At 35.4% G+C, this 24,695-nt stretch overlaps 1 protein-coding gene across 6 annotated transcripts in view; it reads right to left on the bottom strand.

The window, feature by feature from the left end:
* Positions 1-23,850, bottom strand: part of LOC126869366 (uncharacterized) — a 30,229-nt gene extending 6,379 nt beyond the window's left edge. Inside the window, exons 1-8 of one of the 6 annotated variants that reach the window (XM_050625787.1) lie at positions 23,495-23,850; positions 23,251-23,415; positions 17,731-17,802; positions 14,379-14,680; positions 12,543-12,880; positions 9,983-10,330; positions 7,250-7,793; positions 6,034-6,131 (exon numbers count right to left, since the gene is read on the bottom strand). In XM_050625787.1, the coding sequence (XP_050481744.1) occupies positions 6,034-6,131; positions 7,250-7,793; positions 9,983-10,330; positions 12,543-12,880; positions 14,379-14,680; positions 17,731-17,802; positions 23,251-23,270 (1,722 nt within the window). In that variant the 5' untranslated portion in view covers positions 23,271-23,415; positions 23,495-23,850. Of the gene's footprint in view, positions 1-6,033; positions 6,132-7,249; positions 7,794-9,973; positions 10,331-12,542; positions 12,881-14,378; positions 14,681-17,730; positions 17,803-18,001; positions 18,061-18,081; positions 18,176-23,250; positions 23,416-23,494 lie in introns of those variants that run through there. The other 5 variants (XM_050625786.1, XM_050625788.1, XM_050625790.1 and 2 more) reach the window with 5 other exon arrangements.
* Positions 23,851-24,695: the final 845 nt, after the last annotated feature.

Raw genomic sequence — 24,695 nt, 5'->3', positions numbered from 1 at the left:
CAGTTTAGTGAATATTTTAATTTTTATTTTGTAAAAGATATCGCATGAAACACATATGCCATTTGTATTTATTTTCCTCTAAGATGTCGGTATCACAGAGACACCCTGTATAAATAACTGAAACGATATTTATATATATTATACATATATATATATATATATATATATATATATATATGAACTGTAGTCCTTTTCAACAATGACATATCTACCATGACAGGTTTTAGCGTTTCGCCCTTTTTTTCGATGAAAAGTTTGAGATTACCAAAAGACGAATAGATCAGTATCCGTATTCTTTCCGTTTCTCGTAGTTTTAAGCCTATCTATGCTTTGTGTTTTCCTAATAATAACAATAAGAATGATTTGCTTTTTACTTCTACTGTATAGTAGAGAAACTGCACCAAGAGGCTGTCTGCCAATAGGACATGAAATCATTTCCGAAAACTTTTTCACAATTTCTTTCAACTTTCTCAATTATATTCCTAGTTATATTTAATACTTAATAATTAACACGTGGTCGGCCCATTTCTTCAATAATTGCCAACAAATGCGGCCATCAAAATCTTTGCGTGTCGTATTTACAAGATATGCGAATGTATTCTTATGTTTATAAAAATACTTTTAAAAACTTTTAAAAAATGCACGCAACACATGCAAATCAAATAGTATTTCTAGAGACAAAATAAACTATCAAAGCCTCGTTTCGCTTATTTATCTTTTTATACAAATATCATGCGTTTGCATAAATGTCCGCAGCTTATCGACCACCTACTTATTCGTTACTTATCGGTATTCATATTTTTACTTTCTACCTAGTTGTTATATCGCTATTATACATTCACTATTCTACGATCCTAACATTAATATTATAATATTATTTTATAAAACATTACTTTTAAGCACATTAAGCCGCAAAACAGAGATACGTACGTGTATATACATACGTGTTTAATCTATCGCCATTCTTTCGGCTGATAACTGATAATGTATTGGAGGCTATGTATGTATATCTTACGAGATCGAAGTCATCGTATGTAAATGTGTATAGATCCGTAACGAATCGGGAGTCCTTTTTATAATGTTTTCTTGCTTTGTTGCTACTACCCATGTTTTCAAGATTTTGCCCTAGTTGTTCTTTCACGTTTTAAGCTTTTCCGTCAAGCTTTTTCCTTGTCAACTGTTTATCTCCACAAGAACACCATACGCATTTTTCCTTCACTCTGTTTACACAGTCTCATCTCCGCGTATCATTACGAAAGGAGTTCAACAGGCGAATTGGAAAACCATTAACATTAGTGGAAGGAGAAGAAGCCGACAGATTTGACAGACCCGTTGATATTTCTTCGTTCACCATGTCTATAATAGGTGCTACGTCTACATGCGCTCGCGCGCAACAATAAATTCTTCCTCTTGCTCGTATGCCGGAGAGTAATAGCTCGAGAGTAATAGATAAATGGCTTCATCGAATGATTTCTTATTCGTTGTATGCGCAAGGCACGAGAATAAAAATCCAATTTTCTTGTGTTATCTATCGGTTACTTTCTTTTCATTCATTCATATGTCAGAGACTAATTTTCCGTCGACATTGTTCTCAAATTATTCATAGTCATTCTCATTTCTAGCAAGGATTAGCTTCGTCTTGGCTCTACTTAAAAAATGAAAGTCTAACAATAAGGTAACGTTATAGAGTTAATGAAAGGTAGTAACTATGGACATTGAAAGCGGATGAAGAATGCTTAATCGACAATGAATTTAAAATCAATTTTCTCGGAGTACGATGTAATTTCCTCTGAATATGATTTGCAAGTGATTGGTGTAGGTCTGGTGAATTACATTAAACGTAAAAGAAGAAACGGATCTAAAAGTCTTTCTATTGTCCTCTCTATATTCAAACATGTTGAAAAAAATATTGAAATATCGTACAAGAATACTATTTACTATTTAGTATCGATATCAATAACAAATCTGCCTTTCTAATCTTCTAATGTACATATATAATGTAGGATTCATCGTAATCAAGTTACTGTACGAAGAGATGTAAATATGTTTAAGATATCAATTTTAAAATCTAAAATCTTAAAGCTACACGCCACCTACTAAAAAAGTAAACAGAAAAGGTCTTTTCTTTTTTCTTTAAGAAGAATTTGATGATATTTTGCGATTCAATTTGCAATTCGATCGATATCCTCGCTCGTTCCCAACAGTTGGGCTTTCCTTCTATCGATGTCACAAACGACTATAACGCGTTTGTTCACCTCGGCAGACACTGTGGCGCGTGCTTTCCATTATATATAATAAAAGGCAGACGAACAACGTCACAAGACGCTATTAGATACGAGACCGTGTTTATGATGCAAATGAAACGTAAGTATAATTTAATTACACGCGCCTTTCGATTTATCACGATTCGATCTATATTGTAGCATCTAGAGATGACGTAAACTGCTACTTGTGAATCAAGAGTGATTCGATCACGTTCGTTATCGATCACGCTGGTTCTTCACAGTGATTTGCGATTTTTCGTAATCGCTTCTGATTGGTGAACAGCATAACCGTTCTTTGCAAGCATCACATAACCCGTATGTTTTGTATCAACGATATTTGTATCAAGAATTTTGGAATCGAAAGGATAAATTCAGAATTTTAAGATACTGACATAGGATAGAAAAAAAAGGCAAAGAAAAAAATGAATAATTCCTCGTTTCGAATATTAAATAAAGTAAATCTACGATAGACGAAGGAAACGCAACGTAATTTTAAATTAACGTTATACGTAGATATTTTTGTACAAGCTATATCGAAGTATTTTATAAGAAATGATCACAGACAATCAAGATGAAGAATTACGATCACAGTGAGCAAATTCACTCGAGATAACAGAAACACGTTCATAGTTACGAATAAAGCTAGATCAGACCATAATCGTGATTCTGCAATCGCCGTAATAAATCATAAATCATCAAATGTCAGTGATTTTGCACGCCATCTCTAGTAACATCGCCAAGCTATTTTCCTCGCGAATACTGATATTCAACATAACCTTCAAAAAGTATACGATCTATATGATTTTCGGGATTCTTTGATCAGAATGTACAACGAATCACGATGAAATCAATTTTTCGCTAATAGTTACACAGCATTACTAAAGTAAACCAAATTGTCGAAGAAGATCACGAGGACACTGTTATTCAAACTTCGTCGCATTTATCACGTCAAGAATATCAATTTCTCCTTTGACCGTCATAAAGTAAGCCGCAGCGCCAACGAAACATCGTTCCGCGAGTAACGGATGCGGAAGAAGATCGAACTGCCGACGATTCGAGTGAAAATAAACTTTATACACTGTTTGCCGATGTTAGACGCATTTAAAGTTTAGTAAGTTTCACATAGTTTGGCAAATAGCTGTTCGATCAACCAACGAAGCTTTTATCTCGAGTCACGATTCACTGTCGTTCATTGTCGTTCATAGAGACAAGATATTTTTTCTAGCTTTTTACTCGTGATAAAACAGATCGGAAACATGGAAAGATACTGGAGTTTTTACGACGTGACTGGACTCGCGCGAGACGAGAACAACACGGGACTGGCATAAAATGAGTCAAGTGAGCGGCGAACCGATCTTCCGGTAACGTTTACTCGAAGGAGGTGGTAAAGCCGATGGTGCCATTAACCGTCTACGGAGGCTGAACTATCTTTTCACAGTATTCGGTGAAAGTGGTTAGCTTATTTGATGCGCGAGTGTTCCTGTTTATTCACGTTTACAACAAGGAAACATTTAGTTTATACGGTTTATTCTTGATCAATTATACGGTTTAAAGTTCGGCAAGTAGTTTCGACTTTTCACGGGAAACAGGAGAGAGAGAGAGAGAGAGAGAGAGAGAGAGAGAGAGAGAGAGAGAGAGAGAGAGAGAGAGAGAGAACTATCAGCTATACGTCGTAAGACAAAATAGCTCGAAATAAGCAATTTAATTCGTCTGATACGACGAATGATTAATGCAAATAGTTGGCTGTTTGAATATTATTCGAAAAAATCAGCTATTCGGTATAATAATTGAAATTTAATTTAAGAATGATTTTACCGTTAATGTATAGTATTTTCTATTAGCTATTGTATTACTTATTGGATATTATTATTTGATTATTCCCCGATATATATCTTTTGGTTGATATTGATTGATTTAAAAAATTATAAATGGCAATAGTAATTTAGGAAGTGAATTACTGCTTATTCTATTCCGTTATTCTATTAATATTTAACGTAATAAATAGACATAGAGTATCGATCAAGCAAAGAGTTTATTTACTAACGATTTCAATTACTTTAGAGAATAATGATTCAACATTTCTCTCGAATGCCTTAAATTATTATGCTTTTATAAGTATTTCATAGGTATTGCTTGTCCTTGTTAGTTCTATAATCGCACTTGCTTTTCTAAAATCGCAGTTCTATTTGTAAAACGTTTGGTATTTCGAAACAAATCTTTTGATTATCACTGCTAAAGATGGTATATGTACCTTCACAAATTGTACGCAAAATGTTTCGCTTGACTGCTCACGCTCGAGTACTCTTTTCACCTACGTGAAACCGAAGGTGAAAAGGATACGTGAACCGAAGATGTTAGAGAGTTAGTTGCACCTCATCAAAACTGGTTTATGGGTAGTACGAAATCTCTTTCGATGCATTAGTTTATGATAGATCAGTCGTAATTATTTTTTTACGCATAAATTTGTAATATCTATACGAATGTAACGGCGAAATAACGCAAGTATTCTCCGCCACTAACACATCGATTTGTTTGATTTTATACATAAAAGAAAAATAAAATATCGAAAAGTAATATGTGCATTTATACATGCACATACGAGCGATAAATTCTTTTGAAAAATGTCTTTATCGTCTCCATTATTTATTTTCTCTCATAATTTATGACGCATCGTTAGGACTACTCGAACGTTTTACGTGCTAAATAGTGTTACATTTTATCTGACATGACGGTTGCATTGATCCTCTTCGTGGCGACATCCGTTTCCTGCTCCCCCATTTCCATACAATGGACATTGCGCCGCGCCGGCGAATATAGATCGTCTGTGCATTTAACGAGACTCGCTATCGGGACCCTGAAACGAGGTCCCAAGCCTCATCGACCTCGTTTTCCGCGTCAATAGTCAAAAAATTACTCGCGCGAAACCCCTCGTCCGGAATTACATGGATTTTCTTTTCTCTCTTGCAAGCAGCCGATCGAGTGCCTACGCGCAAGTGAAACATTCTCTTTCACGGATTCGTTTCCTTCGCTAACTGTTTCACCGATAAAGTAGGTTAAACGGGATTTCCCAATTGTCATTTAAACTCGACATAATTCTTCTTGTTCCCAAACAAAAAGAAAAGCTAAGGAGAAAACCTGTATTTCTTTTCCATTTCTGAGAAATAATTAGGTTAATTAATGTTCGAAGAAAGTTTCTCGACTAGTTAAACAAACTTTTGCGTTTTCTATTTCTTTGATTTTCAAATAGAAACATTATGGTTTCAATTAACGAAGATATTCCACAATTGAGAATATACTGGCGACTTTCCAGTTTTTCGCTAAACCAGTAGTTGCAACAATTTTTATATCGCATATCGCGCCTAAACTGAGATCGATATCTATCTTTGTGTACGCCTATCGCATCCTTTACAGTTTTATTTACAGCGGTCGACATTTATAATTACGAGTATATCTCGGCCTTTGACGATTCAATATCGTCGCGTGAACGTTCATTGAATGTTACCGTATTATCATCTGTCTGTGAGAACATTGGCTAGCCGAATTTACCTTCCCGTACAAAAATTACGCGATCATAATTAACGTAATTAACAGTTGCACGCTTACGTTCGACGTTTCGTTACTTTCTATCATTACCCCTTCTACTACAATTTATTATTCGAGAAATACAACCGTTAACATACCTCGTTTCTCTTGAATCGGCCTTGTAACGAAAACGTTGCTACGCACGACACCAATGCAATTAGACATATGTAAAAAGGTGTTTACTCACTCGTCGTTCTTCTTCGCGTGCAGCTCTCAGGTGAGATTCGATCGCATCCAGATCGATCTTTGGCATCGCTGTCTCGATATTGTAGACGTCGAAGCCACCTTACATGGAGAGAAGATCGCATGAGATATCGTTACAATCTTAATTATGTAATGTTAAGTTATTGCAAGTCGAGTCACATAGAAAATAAAGATTTTTACTTTATTATCTTCTTCCTCAACCATCATAATTATTTCATTTCTAGGTTTACTATTATGGTCGTAGCCTTTTTACATTTGTCACCGAAACATTATGTGTATAATATGATATATAGTATACGTATACATAAAACATATACATATAATGCATGATAGATAAGCGATCGTTTGAACGAAAATGAACAAATGTACACAAGTTGAATTAAGAAAAGAGCAAATTGACATTTTTATTACTTTCTTTTTCTAATAATTTTTGTTTTATAAATCTTATTTTATTACTATCCGACACTACGATACACACACCACATGACACTACGATAAAATTTCCATAGGATAAGCGTAAAATCTTTCTTCCATGATAATTTGCTCGATAAATGGTTAGTAATCCGATCTATTAGTAAATGTTATTTGTTCTTAATACGCGATTTTCACATAATAGAAAAGATATTTGTTACCATCGTAACGCTATCGATTTACTAACAGAAATGTTGATAAATAATCTCCTCCGTTTCATTTGATATACGTATTTTCCTTCGTTCATCGATAAAGAAGAACTTGGATAAAGAAAGAAATATGCATATTTGATATTTACTTGAATAATTCCTCTTTTTCTTCAATTACTGGAAATTGAAAATTAGCCAAAGGAGCAACACACAAGCTATTACGTATTGCAATTATAAATGATATCTGCGTAAGGATTGCTGAATTTGACAAAATTTGTCAAATATAATCCTAGACTATAGATACAATATAATGTGTAAAATTATACGTTATAATGTGAAACACGATGTAAAAAATGTTTTGAACATACTCCCCTTAAAAGAACTACATCTATAAAAATATAATCGTAAAATACGTGTAGAGAGAAACACGATACTTGGATAAAAAGCTAAAATATTCAATCTTCACCACTTAATGTCGCAGAAATCTTATTTATATAGACATTATCACATATAACGTATACATTATTATATGTATTATATATATAATAATAAGTTATAATAACGTTATAATAAGTATACCTGGTCCATTGTCCGCATCAGCTCTTCTCTTGTCCGGACGTTTCTGTGGGTTCGCCGCTCTTAACTGTTGCAACTGTTGCTGTTGCTGTTGCTGCTGTTGTCTGCGTTTCGCTTGATTCCTCACCATTTTTTCTTTCTTCTTGGTATCCGCGCCCGATGCTTCCGGAAGATCACGGTCCAATAGCTTGTTCGTATCTTGCATGTCGTCTTTCGTCATATTGCTCGTGGGAACAGAGGATCGCGTGGACGAGTGAATAGGATCCAGTGCCTCCATAGCGACCACGTCTGGTACCGGTTGCACGTACTTCTCGAGATCGACCCCGATATCACGGCCGATGCTCGAGAGCAGATCAATCTCCTCGAGCTTCGTGTAGGTGGGCTGCTCCTCCGGATAACTGTCAGTGTCGGTATTGCTCTCCGAGTCGTCGTCGGCGGAGCCGCTCGACGTGGCCGTCTGACGGTTGCCTATTTTGGAACGGGCCTGGTGAGGCAACTCCTTTGCCTCGCGTATCAGGTCGATGTGCTCCACCACGATATCCTCTGTCTGAAAAGACAATGCTCGTTAGCCGCTTCCTTTTGCTTCACGGACAATGGCATTGGATGCATCGGACGTTTTTCATTCGATTTTTACCGAGTACCTTTGCTATTTATCGTAAACGCGATTCCAGTTAAATTTTCATTTTCTCTTTTATTCAACGCTATGCATCGTACGAAGAATATTATATACATATAGCATGTGCGCTAGTAGTACACTAGTAATATGTACACTGTTATACACGTATCGTGTTATACGCTTGAAAAGCGTACTCTTTAAAATCCGCACTGCATGTGACTTGAATTTGAATTAGCACGTACTCTTACAATGGGCGTGTACGTGTGCGACTCAGAGACAGATGCGGGACACGATTCTTTGGTTTCTGAAAAATTGAGTATCGCATAATGCAATACGATATAACGCAGCACAATTTTATTAAGAAATTCGTAAAAAGTAGAATCGATTAGTTTGACTTTGGATTACGAGTGGCCCGATTCGTTTAAAGCGCTTTATTTATTAAAATTTACATAAATTTTAGTTATGTAGAACTGTTTTGTTTTCTTCTAACAAAATATTAGAGTTCTGCTACGTATATCTGTTACAATATTATGTTTATACGTTATGATACAGTTGGTAAAAATTTTTGTAGTTTTTATTTCAGAATTTACCCACGATCAACAGCGAATATATTAAATTATTGGAAAACGTAAATATCAATTTAATTCGTGAATATCAATTGGTTGAATATTTGTTGGAAAGTGGTATTGAATAGCATTTTAGTGGTCTATGCAATAGATATTTGCCGCAATATTAGCCAATATTCTATCTGTAATATAACCCCAATCAGTTTGATTAATTGTCATTGGTGCATAATGGTTAAATAGTCATGATTTCGCTTCATCTATGATATTTATCATGATATTTTATATTCTAATATCGCAAGATCTTTCATTTAGATAGTTCCCATATCGCTTAGAATCTATCGTTTAGAATAGAAAATATATTCACGTTACGATGGAGTGGTTTGCGAATGTGTGAAACAATGCAATTGAAATGGCTTCAGAAAATTACAACAAACTGACGCAAACAACTATATAACACGAAGATAATATCATGATAGAGATATAGATGACATAAAATAATATACCTCATAAAATAATACATATAAAATAATATATAAAGTATAAAATAATACGATATCGAAACATGCTCATGATAAAACGAGTTTTATCAATTTTTCAAATTTTCCCTATCGTACGAATAATTGTTCTTTCTTCAAATAACAATCTGTATAACAGTGGATTTTCATTCCGAGTTTATTTTACAACTTGTTCTACGTTCTACAGCACGATATAGTCGCGAAATTCATCGCCTCTTAGAATATTACTAACGCTTTAACATGATTTCGTGAAATTAGCCTGATTAGTCCTAAAGTTTGCGGAAATTTCTGATTAACGTAGTGGTGTAACTGTAATACATACATGTCGCCAGTCGATGCCGACTGACGCTGTTTTAAAACCAGGAATGTAGTGTGAACTCTGTTGAATACATTGATGTGTTCTGCACGCGTGTGTGTTCAGTGCGCAGTGCTGCGCAGTTATTAGTCTCGCACATACACGGACAGAAGCGTGACACAGACGGTATAAAGCGAATTCTCGTTAATCTTGATTGTTCGTGCTTCGTCGCAACAGAAATCGTTCGTATTACAGTGATCGCTCTGTAGTATCACTGCCGCTTTGGAAAATTCCGACAATTAAGCACTTTTCTTAATCTCTAGCGTTGCGAGATTCAATGTGAACTTGTAATATAAACATCGTAACGTAATGTCCGAAATGACATACGATTTACGAGAAGCTGGCAGATGTTAAACGACCAAAGTTAACATTTTTTCCTAAGAGATATGGCTCCATTACGCGGTGTGTTATCGAATTATAAATTGATTTTAACTTATACAGATGAGCGTTTATCATACGTTTAATACAGAAACAATGTTAGTTTATTAGAATTGAAATTATAATCGCAATGTCGAAATAACAATATCGTTACAACACACATGTATTTACATGTATATCTGTATTTACGGGTCACATAAATTCTTCGAAAAAGTTACTTCGAACTTGCTTCAATAAATCAATAAACTTATTCGATATGAAAGTTTGTACATAGATGATAGAAAGCTGGAAACCCACCTCACCGACCTCGCTAGTCTTCCCCGAGTCTGGTATTTCCTCGATCTCCGGAAATTGGAGGATCTCCTTGACGCTAGTCGTCAGTTCGACGATCTCGACCTCGACCGGAATCTCCCGTTCCTGATTCTTTTCCAACACTGCCTCCGACAATTCCGTAATGTCCTCTGCGACTGTGTTAGCAAGCGCCTCCTCCGGTTCTAGCACCGTCAAATGCGTCTCCGCTTCAACCACGCTGTTCACGATATCCGATTTCGGCGTGAGGATCTTTTCTTCCGTTCTAGAGTCTTCAACGCTTTTCACGTAGTTTATACATTTCTCCGATGGCGGCACCACCGACTCGTACAAAGATGTTACAGTCTGGAAACAGAGTCGATGCGTGTTTAACCCTTCAGTAACAAGTCGACCAACTACTTGCATATAGTCATTATATAATCGGATCGTATATCGTACAGACCACAGACGGTTAGTATAATACATTTGAACGGATCCTAATGCATCCCATATGATTACGATGATACATGGAAAGGAAATAAAATACGATGTATATTGATAAGATAATATACATACGTATTAGCCGAATTGGTGAAGGAAAACTGATAAAATTGTAACAATGTCATTTTTCAGGAAATGACGCGAAGCAATTTCATTTATGCATATCTCTGATTAAATAACGAGGAAAGTGTTTGGCGTTGTTGGAAAGAAAGCAATCGTTGGTATATTTCAGTCACTGTTAAGTCTTAGTCAAGTATTAGTTGCAAAGGAATGTCGTTGAACGCCATTGACACATTCACATTGTTACTGACTTAACGTTATGACTTTTCATAGCTATGCAGTTAAACTTACAGGTAACTTACAGTTAACTTACAGTTTAAGAAAGAAAAATTTAATCTGCAGAGAAACTATAAACAAGCTCGGAATTGGAAACGAAGGGAATTGGAATATAATTAAGAATTCCTCTGTTGAACGTATTTTGGACCAGTCTGAAACAAAGGCGGCGTTTAAATGAAAGCTGTAGCTAAATTTGAAACGCGTGAATTTGCTTAATCAATATTAGCTGTGACTCTGGTTTCCAACTTTAAGTTTCTTATTCCGTTTAACTAAGCTTACTTGGTTGTTACTCGATACATTATTCGTAGCGTTGTCTAGCCTCTATTTCAAAAATGTTCATTTTATTAATTATCTATCCAAAGAAATATTTTTGTAAAATATACCTTTCTGATTAAATAAGCTCGTTCCTAATTAAGAATTTTCGCGTCTGTCTATCACAAACACGAATTACAGCATCGTTTAATAACCGAAGCATTCCCACATGTTAAAATTGTTTATAAGTGAAATATATATATATATATATATATATATATATATATATTTATTCATTTATTTATTTATTTATCTCTTTTGAAAAAAGTGTCTCAAAATTTCGCAAGTGCTGAAAAATATTTGAACACTTACAATTAGTTGTCTTTGACAGAATATAGTTTAATTACGATATTATGTACGAAAGGATCTGAAATTATTTCATTCTATATTATTGTTACTATAGCTATGTATAATAGAATGATCAAATTGACTTGTAAAAACTAATATGCAATAATAAAATTAGCCAATTGTCCAAGCTCATATCCAGCTTGTTGTTTGAAAAGTTCGTTGTTTTCAGGTCTAAATTATAAATGGAACAACAAGATTCTAATTTCGAGTAATAGTACGTGAAACCAACGGATACATCGACAAATCGCGTATTTAATTTTAATATAACGCCGTCAGTCAAATATTTTGATAAATAATATAATAAGGATATAATATATGCTGTTCCTATTCGTGAATTTGCCATTCATTCCTATATTTTACAATTTATATATTATCTTGTATGCGTATTGTAGCTTCGTTGGCATTTTTCAAAAGGGTACAACTTATATTTGAAACTTAACTACGATTTTGATAATCGTACTTTTAAGTACAAGAATAGCCCAACAGACTTTGATCGTTTTCTTTTATAAAACACAGAAACATGTTTTCAATTCTTTTCTATGTACATGTATGTAATAGTTACTACAAAAGGTTGTTGCACGTACCCTTATCGTTCAACGAGACGTTTTTTATATGAACGTTTTTAGTATATGCCAAGTTGTACAAAATTTAATACACTTGAAACTATCTAGTTAGCGTGTATATAAATGTTACGATAAGTAAGATAAATAAGATTCCACTTTGGACTTTTTGAAAAACAACCAAGTTATGGTAAATTTTATAAATCGATGTTGACTAGATCGACCAATCGAACCTAATCCATGCCTACAGTATTCGATCATTGTCCTTTATTTTGAAAATTACATTTTGCCAAGTATTGTATAAATATCAAATAATAATAAAAATAAAGATAATAATTGGAAGTAATTTCACGATGTGCACCATAAAAAAAAAGAAAAAAAAAAGAAAAATATCGCACGCTACATTTCATCCTCCTTTGTTCACCTTTACTTACAGTCCTTTAAGCCCTTTAATCAGCTTCCTCGATGAGTATTCATTTGCTAAACAACGAACAATCAAAATCCGTAAGCATGTTATTTACCTGTATATTAAACTTAGGTTTCTCATAAAAAATCTTCCTCTCATTTCTTTGACCGCACAAATGATTGATGCTGTCTTCAACGTTGTTGTTGTACTCGTTGTCGTTCTCAGCTGGTCTGGTGTCGATGTCGTTCAACCTTGTATAATCGGGACAGCTCTCGTGTTCATCCTCTGTCAGATCTGTGTCCGATAGAAGAGAAGGCGCCAGGTGTTGAAAGCCAGGATAGTTAGGGTTGACGATACCGCGACAACCTGAAGGCAAATTTCCCTCCTCGGACCAGTCAGACCACTCGGACGGTGTCAACTCGTGGGACGAGTCTTCGTGAGAGGAGTTACGCCCTGTGGAATTTCATGCTCGTCGCACATTGCCGGAATACTGAATAATCGTAGCGTGCCACTGACTGACTCATCACAGCTGCACCAGACGCCCCTCACCGGGGATTTCATTGAATCGTTTCATTAAATCACACGTGTTGATCTTAAACATTCTCACATGGTTCGAATCGCTGCTCTGGCAATTGCAGATATACATGTAATGGCTGTTTGTAAACTCTTATACTATTACTAGTATTCCCTACTATTGCACTATAGTAATTAATTAATACTAATTAATTAGTAAATTAGCCGAAAGTGCTGGAAATGCGATTAGTGAATTGGCAATGTAAATGTAAGGAAGATGTAGATGTCAAGATGTCAAAAAGCTTCTTCCTCTTCATTCCTTTCTTGTTTATGTTAGTTAATTACATACATACGTGTGTGTGTGTGTGTGTGTGTGTGTGTGTGTGTGTGTGTGTGTGTGTGTGTGTGTGTGTGTGTGTGTGTGTGTGTGTGTGTGTGTGTGTGTGTGTGTAGAATTAAAGTTCAACTAGAAAATTGAATATTTAATATGGATGTTACATGATCTTAAGGTATTAAGATAAAGAATTTGGAGACTTGGAGAAATATTAAGAAATGCGATAATCTGCTGAATTTAAGATATAAAGGATTACCGTTAAACTAAAATATTCCTAAATATTTAACATGTATATCGTCGCCGCAACTCTTAACTGATTTCCAACTTCATCCCATTTCTAATATTATTTTCAAAAAGATGTAATTAGTCAATCTACATATGTCTGTCATATCTCGCTGGTATAGACAATAAAGAATACAAGTTGATGATAATACGATGAGAATTCCACTTTATCAATATCATGTAACAGTCACGCATTAATTAACATTCCAACTTATTTGAATACTTCTATTTTGAAAAGACTGGTCTCGACTCATATCGACGGTAAAAATCACATAATTTTCTAGCGCAACGCTTTTCCGTATATTAAATCATTGTTCTTTGGATGATTCTCGAGATTCGACGATGAATTGTTCCTCGTATTTTATAAAAACAGTTCATTATTAATCTCTTCCCATAAATTTCTACCATAACCAGCATTTTCGACAGAAACCTAGTCTTCAGTCACAAAGCATTCAGCCAGGATGACAATCGCAGAAACTGAATGAAATTCATCGCAATCTCTTTTTTCGGAATCATAAAAAAATCTGCATTTTCACAGCGCCCATAGTCATCTTCCAATAGAATCTTTTACCTAAATCGTCTTTGCTACTCAAATTTCGTCCATTAAATCAAGTCCATTGTGTATCTGTAGAATAATACGACATTAAAGTTTTGCAAGGAAGATGACAGAACGCAATGGATCAACGAGTTATGTACTTGTCATTCTGCAAGGTACATCGTCCGCGTGTCAAAAACATTCCGTTCGTCTTCTACTTTGATCGAACTATCTAAACTACACAAACCATTTATAAAATTTTTCTTATTTCAAAAAACAATGATTACCTTCGTAGTCGGCCAAACTCTCCACGGAACTGTTCCTACAGATTCCCGGAACTGTCAGGTTGTTGTTCAAGTTGCTGGTTTCGTTGTTCGAGCTATTGGTTTGCACGTTTTCGCGGGTGATGGCAAACGAGGACCACGTGGTCGTGTCTTCGGCGACGCGAAAATCCTGCGCAACTTCCACAACGAATTCGGTGTTGATTTGGTGGCTCCTGGCGACCGTATCTACGGTCGTCGACGAAGTTCCGTTACGATTTCCGATCTCCTCGACGATCGGCTGGCTCTGGTCGCTCCTACGTAACTGACTGCGAGTGAGACAGAGAAATAAGTCCAAATGGATCGATACGTTCCGTTAGCCGTGGCCCGTACGATCTATAACGATGCAAATATAGAGGCAGCACACCCATGTAAGATGTCTGCAAGGTGGCACGAGCTACACTCTGCTATTTCATATCGCTCTAATTTTGCGAATAATCAAATTTGCGATTACGAGCAACTAATTCAGCTTTATCGCGCAATACTTTATTTACTGACTCTCTTGGACCTCGACGCGCGATTATCGCTGCTTTTTCTTCGAACGCGTTTTGTATTTTAATTACATTATAATTAGAATAATTAAAATATTTTTGGTAAAACTTGATAAAAGCTTACACATCACTCGATCAATCGATATTATTTTACGAAACAACAGAATAATTGTTATCGCTTGACGTAAGCGGTGGCTGGCTTAAAGGAACTAACGTGCGCGCTCCCGCCTGTGTATATGTATTGCAAAATAAACAAAAGATAAGTGCTAGATTTGAGTTGGATTTAAACAGGATACATATCAGTAGGTAGTGGTATTGACAGATTTATGAGAATATGTTTCGTGAAAACAAAGCGGGATCACCGGTGATACGTTTAACAGGAAAAGATTGTTCAAGATTTCAACGTGTTTTGACGTGTCGAAAAATTATTGAAATCAGAGATGAAGTAACTTTTTTGCAGTTTCATTTATATGTGTGTATATTGTACATATATATACAGCGTCCCGTTTGGAAGTACGCGCGCAATTATTTGCCAAACTGTATCTAGTTTAAAAAATGGTTTATAATAAAACTTACTGTTAACTAACTGTTGCTTTTTATTATTAAATATCATATATACCTTAAACGGATATTGATTAAAATTTACTGAATTTTTATTTTCTCACTTTGTTTAAAAAATTGCGCGAATTACTTATCCTCAAAGCATACGAAAAAACTGTTTATACTTCCTGTAAATGACATATACAGTGTATTTTCACTTCCTTTTGGTATTTCATTTTCTTCGTCCCACTACTTTTTCTTTCTTTCTTTTATGTTATCGACACCGCTGTCAATTTCCCTATATAGACAAGTCAACAAATTTTGTTCAAAAATCAATCAAATATTAATTCTCAATTCTATTTCAACTTACTTTCTTAATAATGTCAGAAATTAACCAGCAACATTCATCTTTCTTCCCTCTTTTATTAAGAGGAACAGATTTCTATGAAAGAGATTAATTCATTGATTGGAGAAAGTATGTACAAATATGTATCCGCAATACCAGTGCAAAAGGACGAATTTTTTCTCTCAGATCAAACAGTAGGTGGTCGTTAAATTGAGTTTCGAACGTTAGGCAACGCAGAAGGGCATCGGTCAAGCTAGTTTTCGTCGAATCTTTGAATCAACCGAGGAAAGTGATTAGTGCGTTACTGTGCAATTTCATTGCATTTCATTCGTCGTTAGAACACGAATAGACTATTTTCTATCCGGTCTCTCATAATCTCGTACACACGGCGGCCACGTTTTCGAATATTAAAAAGGATAACGTAATTCTATCTAATAAAGGCAACACACCATACTAAAGAAAAGAAAATTACTATTAATTTCGCGTAATCGCTTGCTAAGGATATGTACGATCCTTACGTCTAAGGATATTTACAGGAGAGAATTATAAAAATCATTGAACGACCAAAAAAAACTTTGTATTCGCTAACAAGGCACGTGTAACTGTAAAACTGTTTTCTCCAAAAACTCGTGTCTTGGGGAGGGAGAGGGGGGGGGATAGGTTACAAAACACATGCGGCACAATCATTTATTGTGGTCTGTATGTATAGTATATGCGTGTGAGTGCGCGTGCGCGTGCCTGTATGTGTATATGTGTTTGATGCATTTGGAAAAGGTTGAAATATTTATAAATGACAACATCGATAAATTAGAATCTAAACGAGGTACATAATTACTTTAATCTCGTTCTACTTTCTCATCGACATCGTAAGAAGCACGAATATTTGGAATGCGTGAATAAAATGGAGATAACAAGAGAGAAATAATAAGAATGAATACAAACGAGTATATGTATATTATATGTATACGGTAAACTCTATGAAAAGGGAACCGTTTAGAGTCAACACTAACCTTATGGTTTTTCCTTTTCAGTTAAATGCCTTGGCATTGCTAATAATAAGGCACGGAATAAATATTCTACGATTTAGACTAGTTAAGTAACATTTAAAGCTACTCGTTGCTAGATCAGTGAAAGCTACGCCGTTAAGCTGTGAGCTAATTACTAATTCTACAAAGAATTATCAGCTACTCTACTTAACGATAATAAATAAAGAAAAGGGATGCAGTATTAAGTGAAACGTGATTAATCGATATTGAAATAAATATTGCACTCAAGTTCATGACGATGCTATTCACGTGAATCTCTTAATGTTTCACTTTACCCTCGTAATAATATTCATCGAAGAACAAAAATGCAAAATAATTAATTTCATGGGAATTATCACAGCGATGATTAAACGATGCTAAATGACAATTTCAAATTAAGCGCAACAACATTAAAAATGTTGACGCAACAAAATTAAAACCAGCCCGAAACGTAATAACGAACACCTCCTAAATTTTTCACTTACAACAAAGTTCGTATCTTTGATCGAACAAATAAAAATATAGTCAACCTAAAAGAAATCGATAAAAAAGATAACAAGATAGAAATTTCGATCTAGTTAGCGGGGAAAGATGGCAAAGAAGCCTTATTATTCGTTTAGAAATTTCCAATTAGAACGACTGAAAGAAAACTTTTTGTCGTACGAAATACTATCACTGTTCACGGAAACCTTTAAACCACTGTTTAACCTTTTTCGTGAAAAAGCTCGTTTCGAACGAAAGCGACCACGGCGCAACAACGATCACGATCACGATCACGATCACGATCACGATTACAATGAGGATCACGATGACGACCACGGTGATGAAACGAAATTGTGCGATTACGGAACGGTGAAGACGGATCACGAACATCGACTAACCCGGTTTTGACTCAACGAATTTGCAGTTGCACTTACTTGTTGTTCAATCCTCCAGGATGCAGCGGTATCGAGACGACAGCCTCCTTGAGCCGCATATCGAATCCTCGTCTGAAAACACAGTTCCAAGAGAGACTGGTTGGTTAATCAGGTGGATCGAAAGGATTCTTTCTGCTTTTGCACGATAAAACACGATAAAACACGATAAAGCACACACACACACGCACGCACATGGTCGCGATATCCATCAATCCCACGGAATCATTTCATTTCACTGTCGGAGCGAAAGAAGAAAAACGCTGGATCGAACCTATTGTAAAATGACCAATAACTCTTCTCTTTCCTCTCTACCAGTCCGAGGGTTCTAAGGAAAGGAGGAATGGGACTTACCGACCGCCATGTTGAAGTCGTGCGCAAGGGTGCTCGCGTTTCCCGTGGTTTATCGACTCGCAACCAACACCCTCGTTTGCTCTCCTTTCACTCTCCTACCACTCTCGTCGCTATTCTACCTTGTCTCTTTTTCGCCCACTATATCCCTACCTTCTTCCTCCTGCTCCGTCTTTCTCTCCCTCTTTCTATCTCTCTCTCTCCCTCCCTCTCTCCCTCATCATTCTTCGTCAATCTCTCTCTCTCTCTCTCTCTCTCTCTCTCTCCCCCTTTCCTCACTCCCTTTCTCTTTCTCTTTCTGTGCTTTCTCGACTAGTTAAAAGTTGCTGTTTTTTCCAAAGTTTTACTAGTATCGCAGAAATTTACATTACACGAGGATATCCTTTATATTTGGTTAGGTTGTACTTTCGAAAGGAATATTTTTGAAAGGTTTGGCAGGCATAGTGGGAAACGTTTAATCGATCGTTGCTTCCATCACGCTTTCGGCTCGAGAGATGCATTTGCTCGGGTTTCTCCGAGAACCTGATTTCAATCGCATGGTTTTAAAATATGGTGTTTAAAAGCGAATGATTTTGGTATAATTAAAAAGATCGTTTTAGTGCAGATAGCGAATATCACGTTGTCTGTTTGAGTGAAAATATTTGTCATATCTTAATTTCTTTGATATTTTGACAAGTACGCGTTTTTAAATGTCACTGAAATTGTTCTTTTATCAAATAAACTTTGTTTTTAACAAAGTATTATTTTCCTGACCTTTTGGTTTTGCACAAGTTCCCAGTCTTTAGTTACACAGAAAGTTATTTGATTTAAGCGTTACATATTTCATTTAGTACTCTATGATTAAAATCTTTTTGTTGGAATTTTATCTTGGAACACTTTATGTATACGGAATGCTTGCAATATACACTATTTCATTAATTCTACAATATATTCTGTAATATATTCTGTAATATATTCTGCAACATATTTTTATTGTATCATTTCAATGTTAAACTTGCCTACAAGATACACTAAAATATTTTAATTCTTTACTGTTGCCTTTTTTTTATATTTTCAACAAGTTAATGAATGAAACGTAAGAAAATCCGATATCCTTGAGTTTACATTTACGGACTATGTACATGTATACATATGTATTTCTAAATATCGCGATAGAAACAATTTTCATAATTTTTCTAAAACGTCTTCTCCTTATTAGCAATAAATATCGAATATCTCAGTTGAAGCAGCAGTAAAATAAACAGAAAGAGTAGAATTATAGCATAAACTTTTATTTCAATTATTTTCTATTTCTTTTATTTTATCTTAAAGACCTTTAATACTTTTACATCGATAGAAGACTTGAAAAGGCTTACATACGAATGAATACATATAAACAACATAAACAACATAAATAAATAAAAGATTTACATATTATCAAAAGCAAGATTTACATAAATAAATATTGCTTTTCTACGATATTCCACGATCTCGTCAATGTATACCAAGCAATTTTGCTTTCTGCAGTGTTTATCGTTTGTAAAAGGCCTGTAACCAACCTTACGCATGGGTTTTACCAGCCTTGTATTTTATTTCTGTTATTCCACGCCTACTTATTTCTTATGGTTTCTGTTTTCTCATCCCTTTACCTCAATTCTCAAAGCACTTCAAACAGGTAATTAACGGAACAATTCACAGAGAATTTCTTGACCTGTCCTTACTCGAATCTCGTGCAAAGTAGCCTATCCTGTAATTAAAGCGATTCATATCTATTTCAGCTATGTCTATATATTTTTCTTTATGATAACGACGTATTTTCTCAAGGGAGAAAACGCAAGGTACTAGATAGAAAATAGGAGTCTCACCGAATACTAATCACAGTACTAGTAATTTTACTAATTTTCCATTAATAATAATTGAAAGATAACTAACAGACATCTAGCAATTACTTACTAAGACTTAAATTTTTGGAAATATCGACGAATTTAATTAAAAGGAAGAAAGTAAAAATAAAAATCACTCAGCGTACTAATAATAGTACGTAATTCTGCTAATTTGATAATAATAATAGTAAAATACGCCAATTAAATATTAAGGAAAAGATTTTCGAAAACCATTGAGAGTTTCATTACAATATCTATTACGATAATTACCATCATTTTTTAGAAGATTACAGTATACAATCAGTACAAGGTAGAATTAACATGCGTCGTCTGGTCGAATAAAATCTATTATCAATAGGTTAGTTAACGTTTAAGCGAAAATAAAAAGAGATATTGCCTTCGGTTTTCTTAATTGGAACGAAATTGACAAACTGAGCTTTAGAAAACTTTGCCTTAGAATTAGTGTAAATTTGCGAAAAACAATTTTTTTACATTTTCTCTAGCATACTGTATTTTATAATTCAAATAATCTATATTACATAGTGTAATAGTGTAACAATTATTCGTTTTACGTAAGGCTCGGATGTTCGTTGGATAATGAGAAGAAAAGAGAGTCCACGATGAAAGAGAATGAGAGCCGCATATTGCATATGCACTGTGAACTACGAACCACCGGACTATTTTTCCGAGAAAAAGAAGATTCGTATACCTTCCTCTCTCCTCTCTACTAACCCTTTTCTCCTGCAAGCCCTTTAACTTTTAACTGTCTCCGCTTGGGTTGCGTGCTATACATTATGTACATCGTAGATACAGGAACGCATCGATCGACCGTGTCCTTTCTACCCTTCCTGGTAGTGAGTTTCGCTTAAGGCCACGTGCTGCAATCGTGGCATGGATATTAGAGAAGTGTTCGCTCAACAGCTGGAATGATTGGATAAGCACGTGAAAAAGGCGGCGCAAGACAAACCGCAAGTTTTTTCAATGAGAATGAAACAATTTGTCTGCCTATAATATAACAAGCTTTCTTCGTTTGAATAATTGACGAGGATTTTGAATATAATGCAAGCCCTTCGTATACTATGGAACCATTTAGACGTTGTTCCACTGATAGCAGGAGGATGGAGGTGGATAAACGGGTTGGATTGATGGTGAAATATACAGGGATGATAAAAATTGTTATTTCATCCGCGTTAGATTATTTGTAGCGTAATGAACCGAATGGTGTGTAAAGTTAGTTGGTTAAACAAGGATTGTAAAAATTGTCGTTCCTTCTATTTATTTCAACATCGTTTGTGAGCAGCAAAATTAGTGTTTGGAAATGGATTTGAAGCAAGCACTAAAAATAATAGTTGTCTAGTTTCTACATTTTTATGAAAACAGTTGTTAAGAAAAGGGTTGATTTTTGTTTAAATGGAAACTGTTGATCATTAAATCTTGAAGAGATTTATCAAAAAATTGATCGATTAAAAAATATCAATTTTTAAGCGTTTCAATCACGAATACTATACTAAATGAACAAAACCTTTTTATTTCCCATTAATTTATTCACATACGTAGAATCGCCACCTTACCGACTAAGCCATAATTATCGAGATAATTCAAAAAATAAAAGAATATATAGCTACTCCTTTAATATTGCAAAGTACACAAGATTTAACATATTATATATACATATATTTTCATAACATTGAGTATCTGATACAATATAATGTTTATAATATGTTTTTTGAAATATTTTTCTCAAAAATCAGACACTTTAATGCGGTAAGGATGATGTTACTCGCTCCAAGTTTCATACTATAATACATATGTGATACCAGACTTCGCGGTACCATCGTATCATATAATACACGACACACTTCTGGCTATAGCCAGAGGTCACAGATTCTATTCTTTTGTTGAATCACCGCGGAGATTCATAACGATTTCATTTAAATATCAATACTTGCATCTATACTATATCGATGTAGGAGCATGTGATGTGGCAAAGCGAGAGAGGAGAGGCCTTACGAAATCGGAATTTACGTAATCGGACGTTCAGCCAAAGAGCCGAGAACACTCATCGCCAACATACCATCTTGACTTTCCATTGTTATTTATTGTATTATATGTTCCTATTTATTGGGCTTGGAGAACTCTACACCTACTTTACAACATTCAGCTGTCATACATTGACATTGGCCATTGTATGATTAAACTTACAAGTACATCTTTTGTTTCTTTCTACGATAGTTTCATTATCCGATTAATAATTTCCCACTAACGGTTTGCACCGTAGTGCAAACTCTTTTTCTCAACTTCTTTTCTAGATGACTCATCTATCCTCATTTGTCTTCTTCGTTAGTCAATTTCTTTTTTTCTCGTCACTATCTCGTGTAGTCGTGTAGATGTCTTTATCCCGGACGAGCCCGTATATATACGTAGAATGGGGTTTTGGAAGAGAAACCAGAGATACTGTCTTTCAAGCTTAGGTAGAATAATTTATAAATTAAAAAAAAAAAAAAAAAAATTATTAGACCGAAAGTAGGGCAATACAAGTGTTATCCTCGCGTGTCTTAACTATATGTATAACCGTCTTCGCTTCTTTTCATCAATTGTGCGCCGTTTTTTCTTTGCTTCTCACATATCCAGGCATGCACATACATACACACATCGTTCTGGTTTACATGCATTCATATTCATACATTGCACCATATTCTTATACGTATGTAAACTGTACGTACGTCAAGCAATTGCAAAAAACATATTCGAATATTTAGAATTTAATTTTTCCAAATTACATACTATGTACATTATCTTGCTGAAAAGTTAAACGAGCAAAATTGTAATGCTCCCTTTGTAGAAACCTTTGCTTTTGTGGCTGTATTCACAAAAGTAACTAATAATTATCAAAATTATCTGTAATTTTAACAAAAATGTTCAAGTCCCTTAAATTATCTATTGCAATAAGTAAACTGTTAAACCAAAATAAAAATTCTACACGGGCACTAATTATAAATATCCACGAGAAAAAGACATTAGTACTTACTTTCTGTAACCGTGAATATTATTCAATTAATTACTGATATGATAAATATTCTCTATATAGTAGAATAAACTACAAACAAATTCGATATTTTCCACGTAAGCGTGAGTTCATTTAATCATCTTAACTTAAAAACATAAACATTAACTACCCATCTCGCAATCCAACGATTCCTAAACATTTGTAATCTAAAATTACCTCACATAATCTAAATTATCTCTTGTTACCGCTTCTACATATCGTATCTTGTATTTCGTTAAATCGGGCATGCAACGAACCACTCACTCGTCTCTCGTACGTTGCATAGTTCCCAACCGACAAAATCCTTTCGTAAAATCCACCTTTTAGAAATTCCACCAAGCTCCTTTCCCAAACAGTAGCACGAAAACGCGTCTTTCAGCGTCCTTGCGTCACGCGACTCGCCTTTCCTCCATATTGTCACGTACGATTCTGTGTGGACTCCATGGTTACCCAGTTCACATGTATACGAGCATACTGAACGTGTGATATTAAACTTTTTTTTACTTACATGCCTTTTCACTAGTAATCAGCAGTTATTCCTTAGCGTTTCTTAGCTATGATCAAACCGAGTCCTTAGCTTTCACGATGCCCCCGATGATAATGTCGCTGCCCTCGCATTCCACGATCGAGTCCACCAGAATCACGATAGAAGAGACGCGGGTGTTATCATAAAATTATTATTTTCTTTCGGATAATTCTGAAGCGAAAATGCCGATTTCAAGTTCTGTTCTTCGTTGTTTCCACGTCCACTGAGAGTCACGCAGCGATTACGCAAAATATTTTTGATGCACGCGCGAACAACGAGAGGAAACTGTGAGAAACGGTGTTGGCGTTCGATTTCTCTCTCCCTCTCTGCTGCTCGTCGCCTCATTCTCAACCCCCGATCAGGGTAGTGCATGCGCGTGGGCGGCGTCGGGGTTGCTGACGCCACCGTTCGAGGTAAACGAGAGTTTGTTTTCAAGTAGCTCGATATCGGACAGGACAAACTTCTTCATTCACGCATTTTACTGTCAGTAGTACTGAAAGGTAGGACAAACTGTGTATTAACACAGTTTTACGTCAATCGTGTAAAAGTATACCTACATACAATTAGAAACCTCCTAACTCGTGAATGGGAGAATTATTGTTAACCACAGTTCTGGTTGGGGGAATAGGAACTAATAACTGTTACAAACAGGTTGTTTACAAATAAAATAATACATGCAAAATGTGGGTACGTATTTATATTCGTGCGAATCGTGTTTGAAATCGTATAGCATTATAGAGTTTCCGTATTAAATCTTATAGAAACACACAAGATTATAAATATATAAGGTATGTATGTATGTATGCATGTAGTGGCGAAATGTTGAGTGCCGTGAGAGTTATGGGGAGTACAGCAGAGCGAAGTACACCGGACAACCTATAGTGGTGCTTCGTACTAAAGCTGCAATATGGCCGCGATCAAGTTGTCTCATGCGGTTTCACGGAGTCTCGTGTTCATAATATCTATACATATCACTGGTCGAATATCGTGCATGACCGCGATAACTTGTGGCTGCAACCTGTAACACGGCCTCTCGTCTTCAACCAGAGAGGAAATAAGAGTGTTCGCTATGTGTTGCTCACGCGAATTGTTCTGGTTGTTTCCCGACTAGTACTGCCCCCCCCCCCCCCCCCCACCACCCCTCATCTGCCAAATGCTGGAAGCAACTTTACGCTAACATATC

Source organism: Bombus huntii, chromosome 9 (genome assembly GCF_024542735.1).
Source record: "Bombus huntii isolate Logan2020A chromosome 9, iyBomHunt1.1, whole genome shotgun sequence".
Classification (NCBI taxonomy): Eukaryota; Metazoa; Arthropoda; class Insecta; order Hymenoptera; family Apidae; genus Bombus; species Bombus huntii.
The sequence above is the reverse complement of the archived record's forward strand: the minus strand, read 5'-3'. Positions and strand labels throughout refer to the sequence as shown.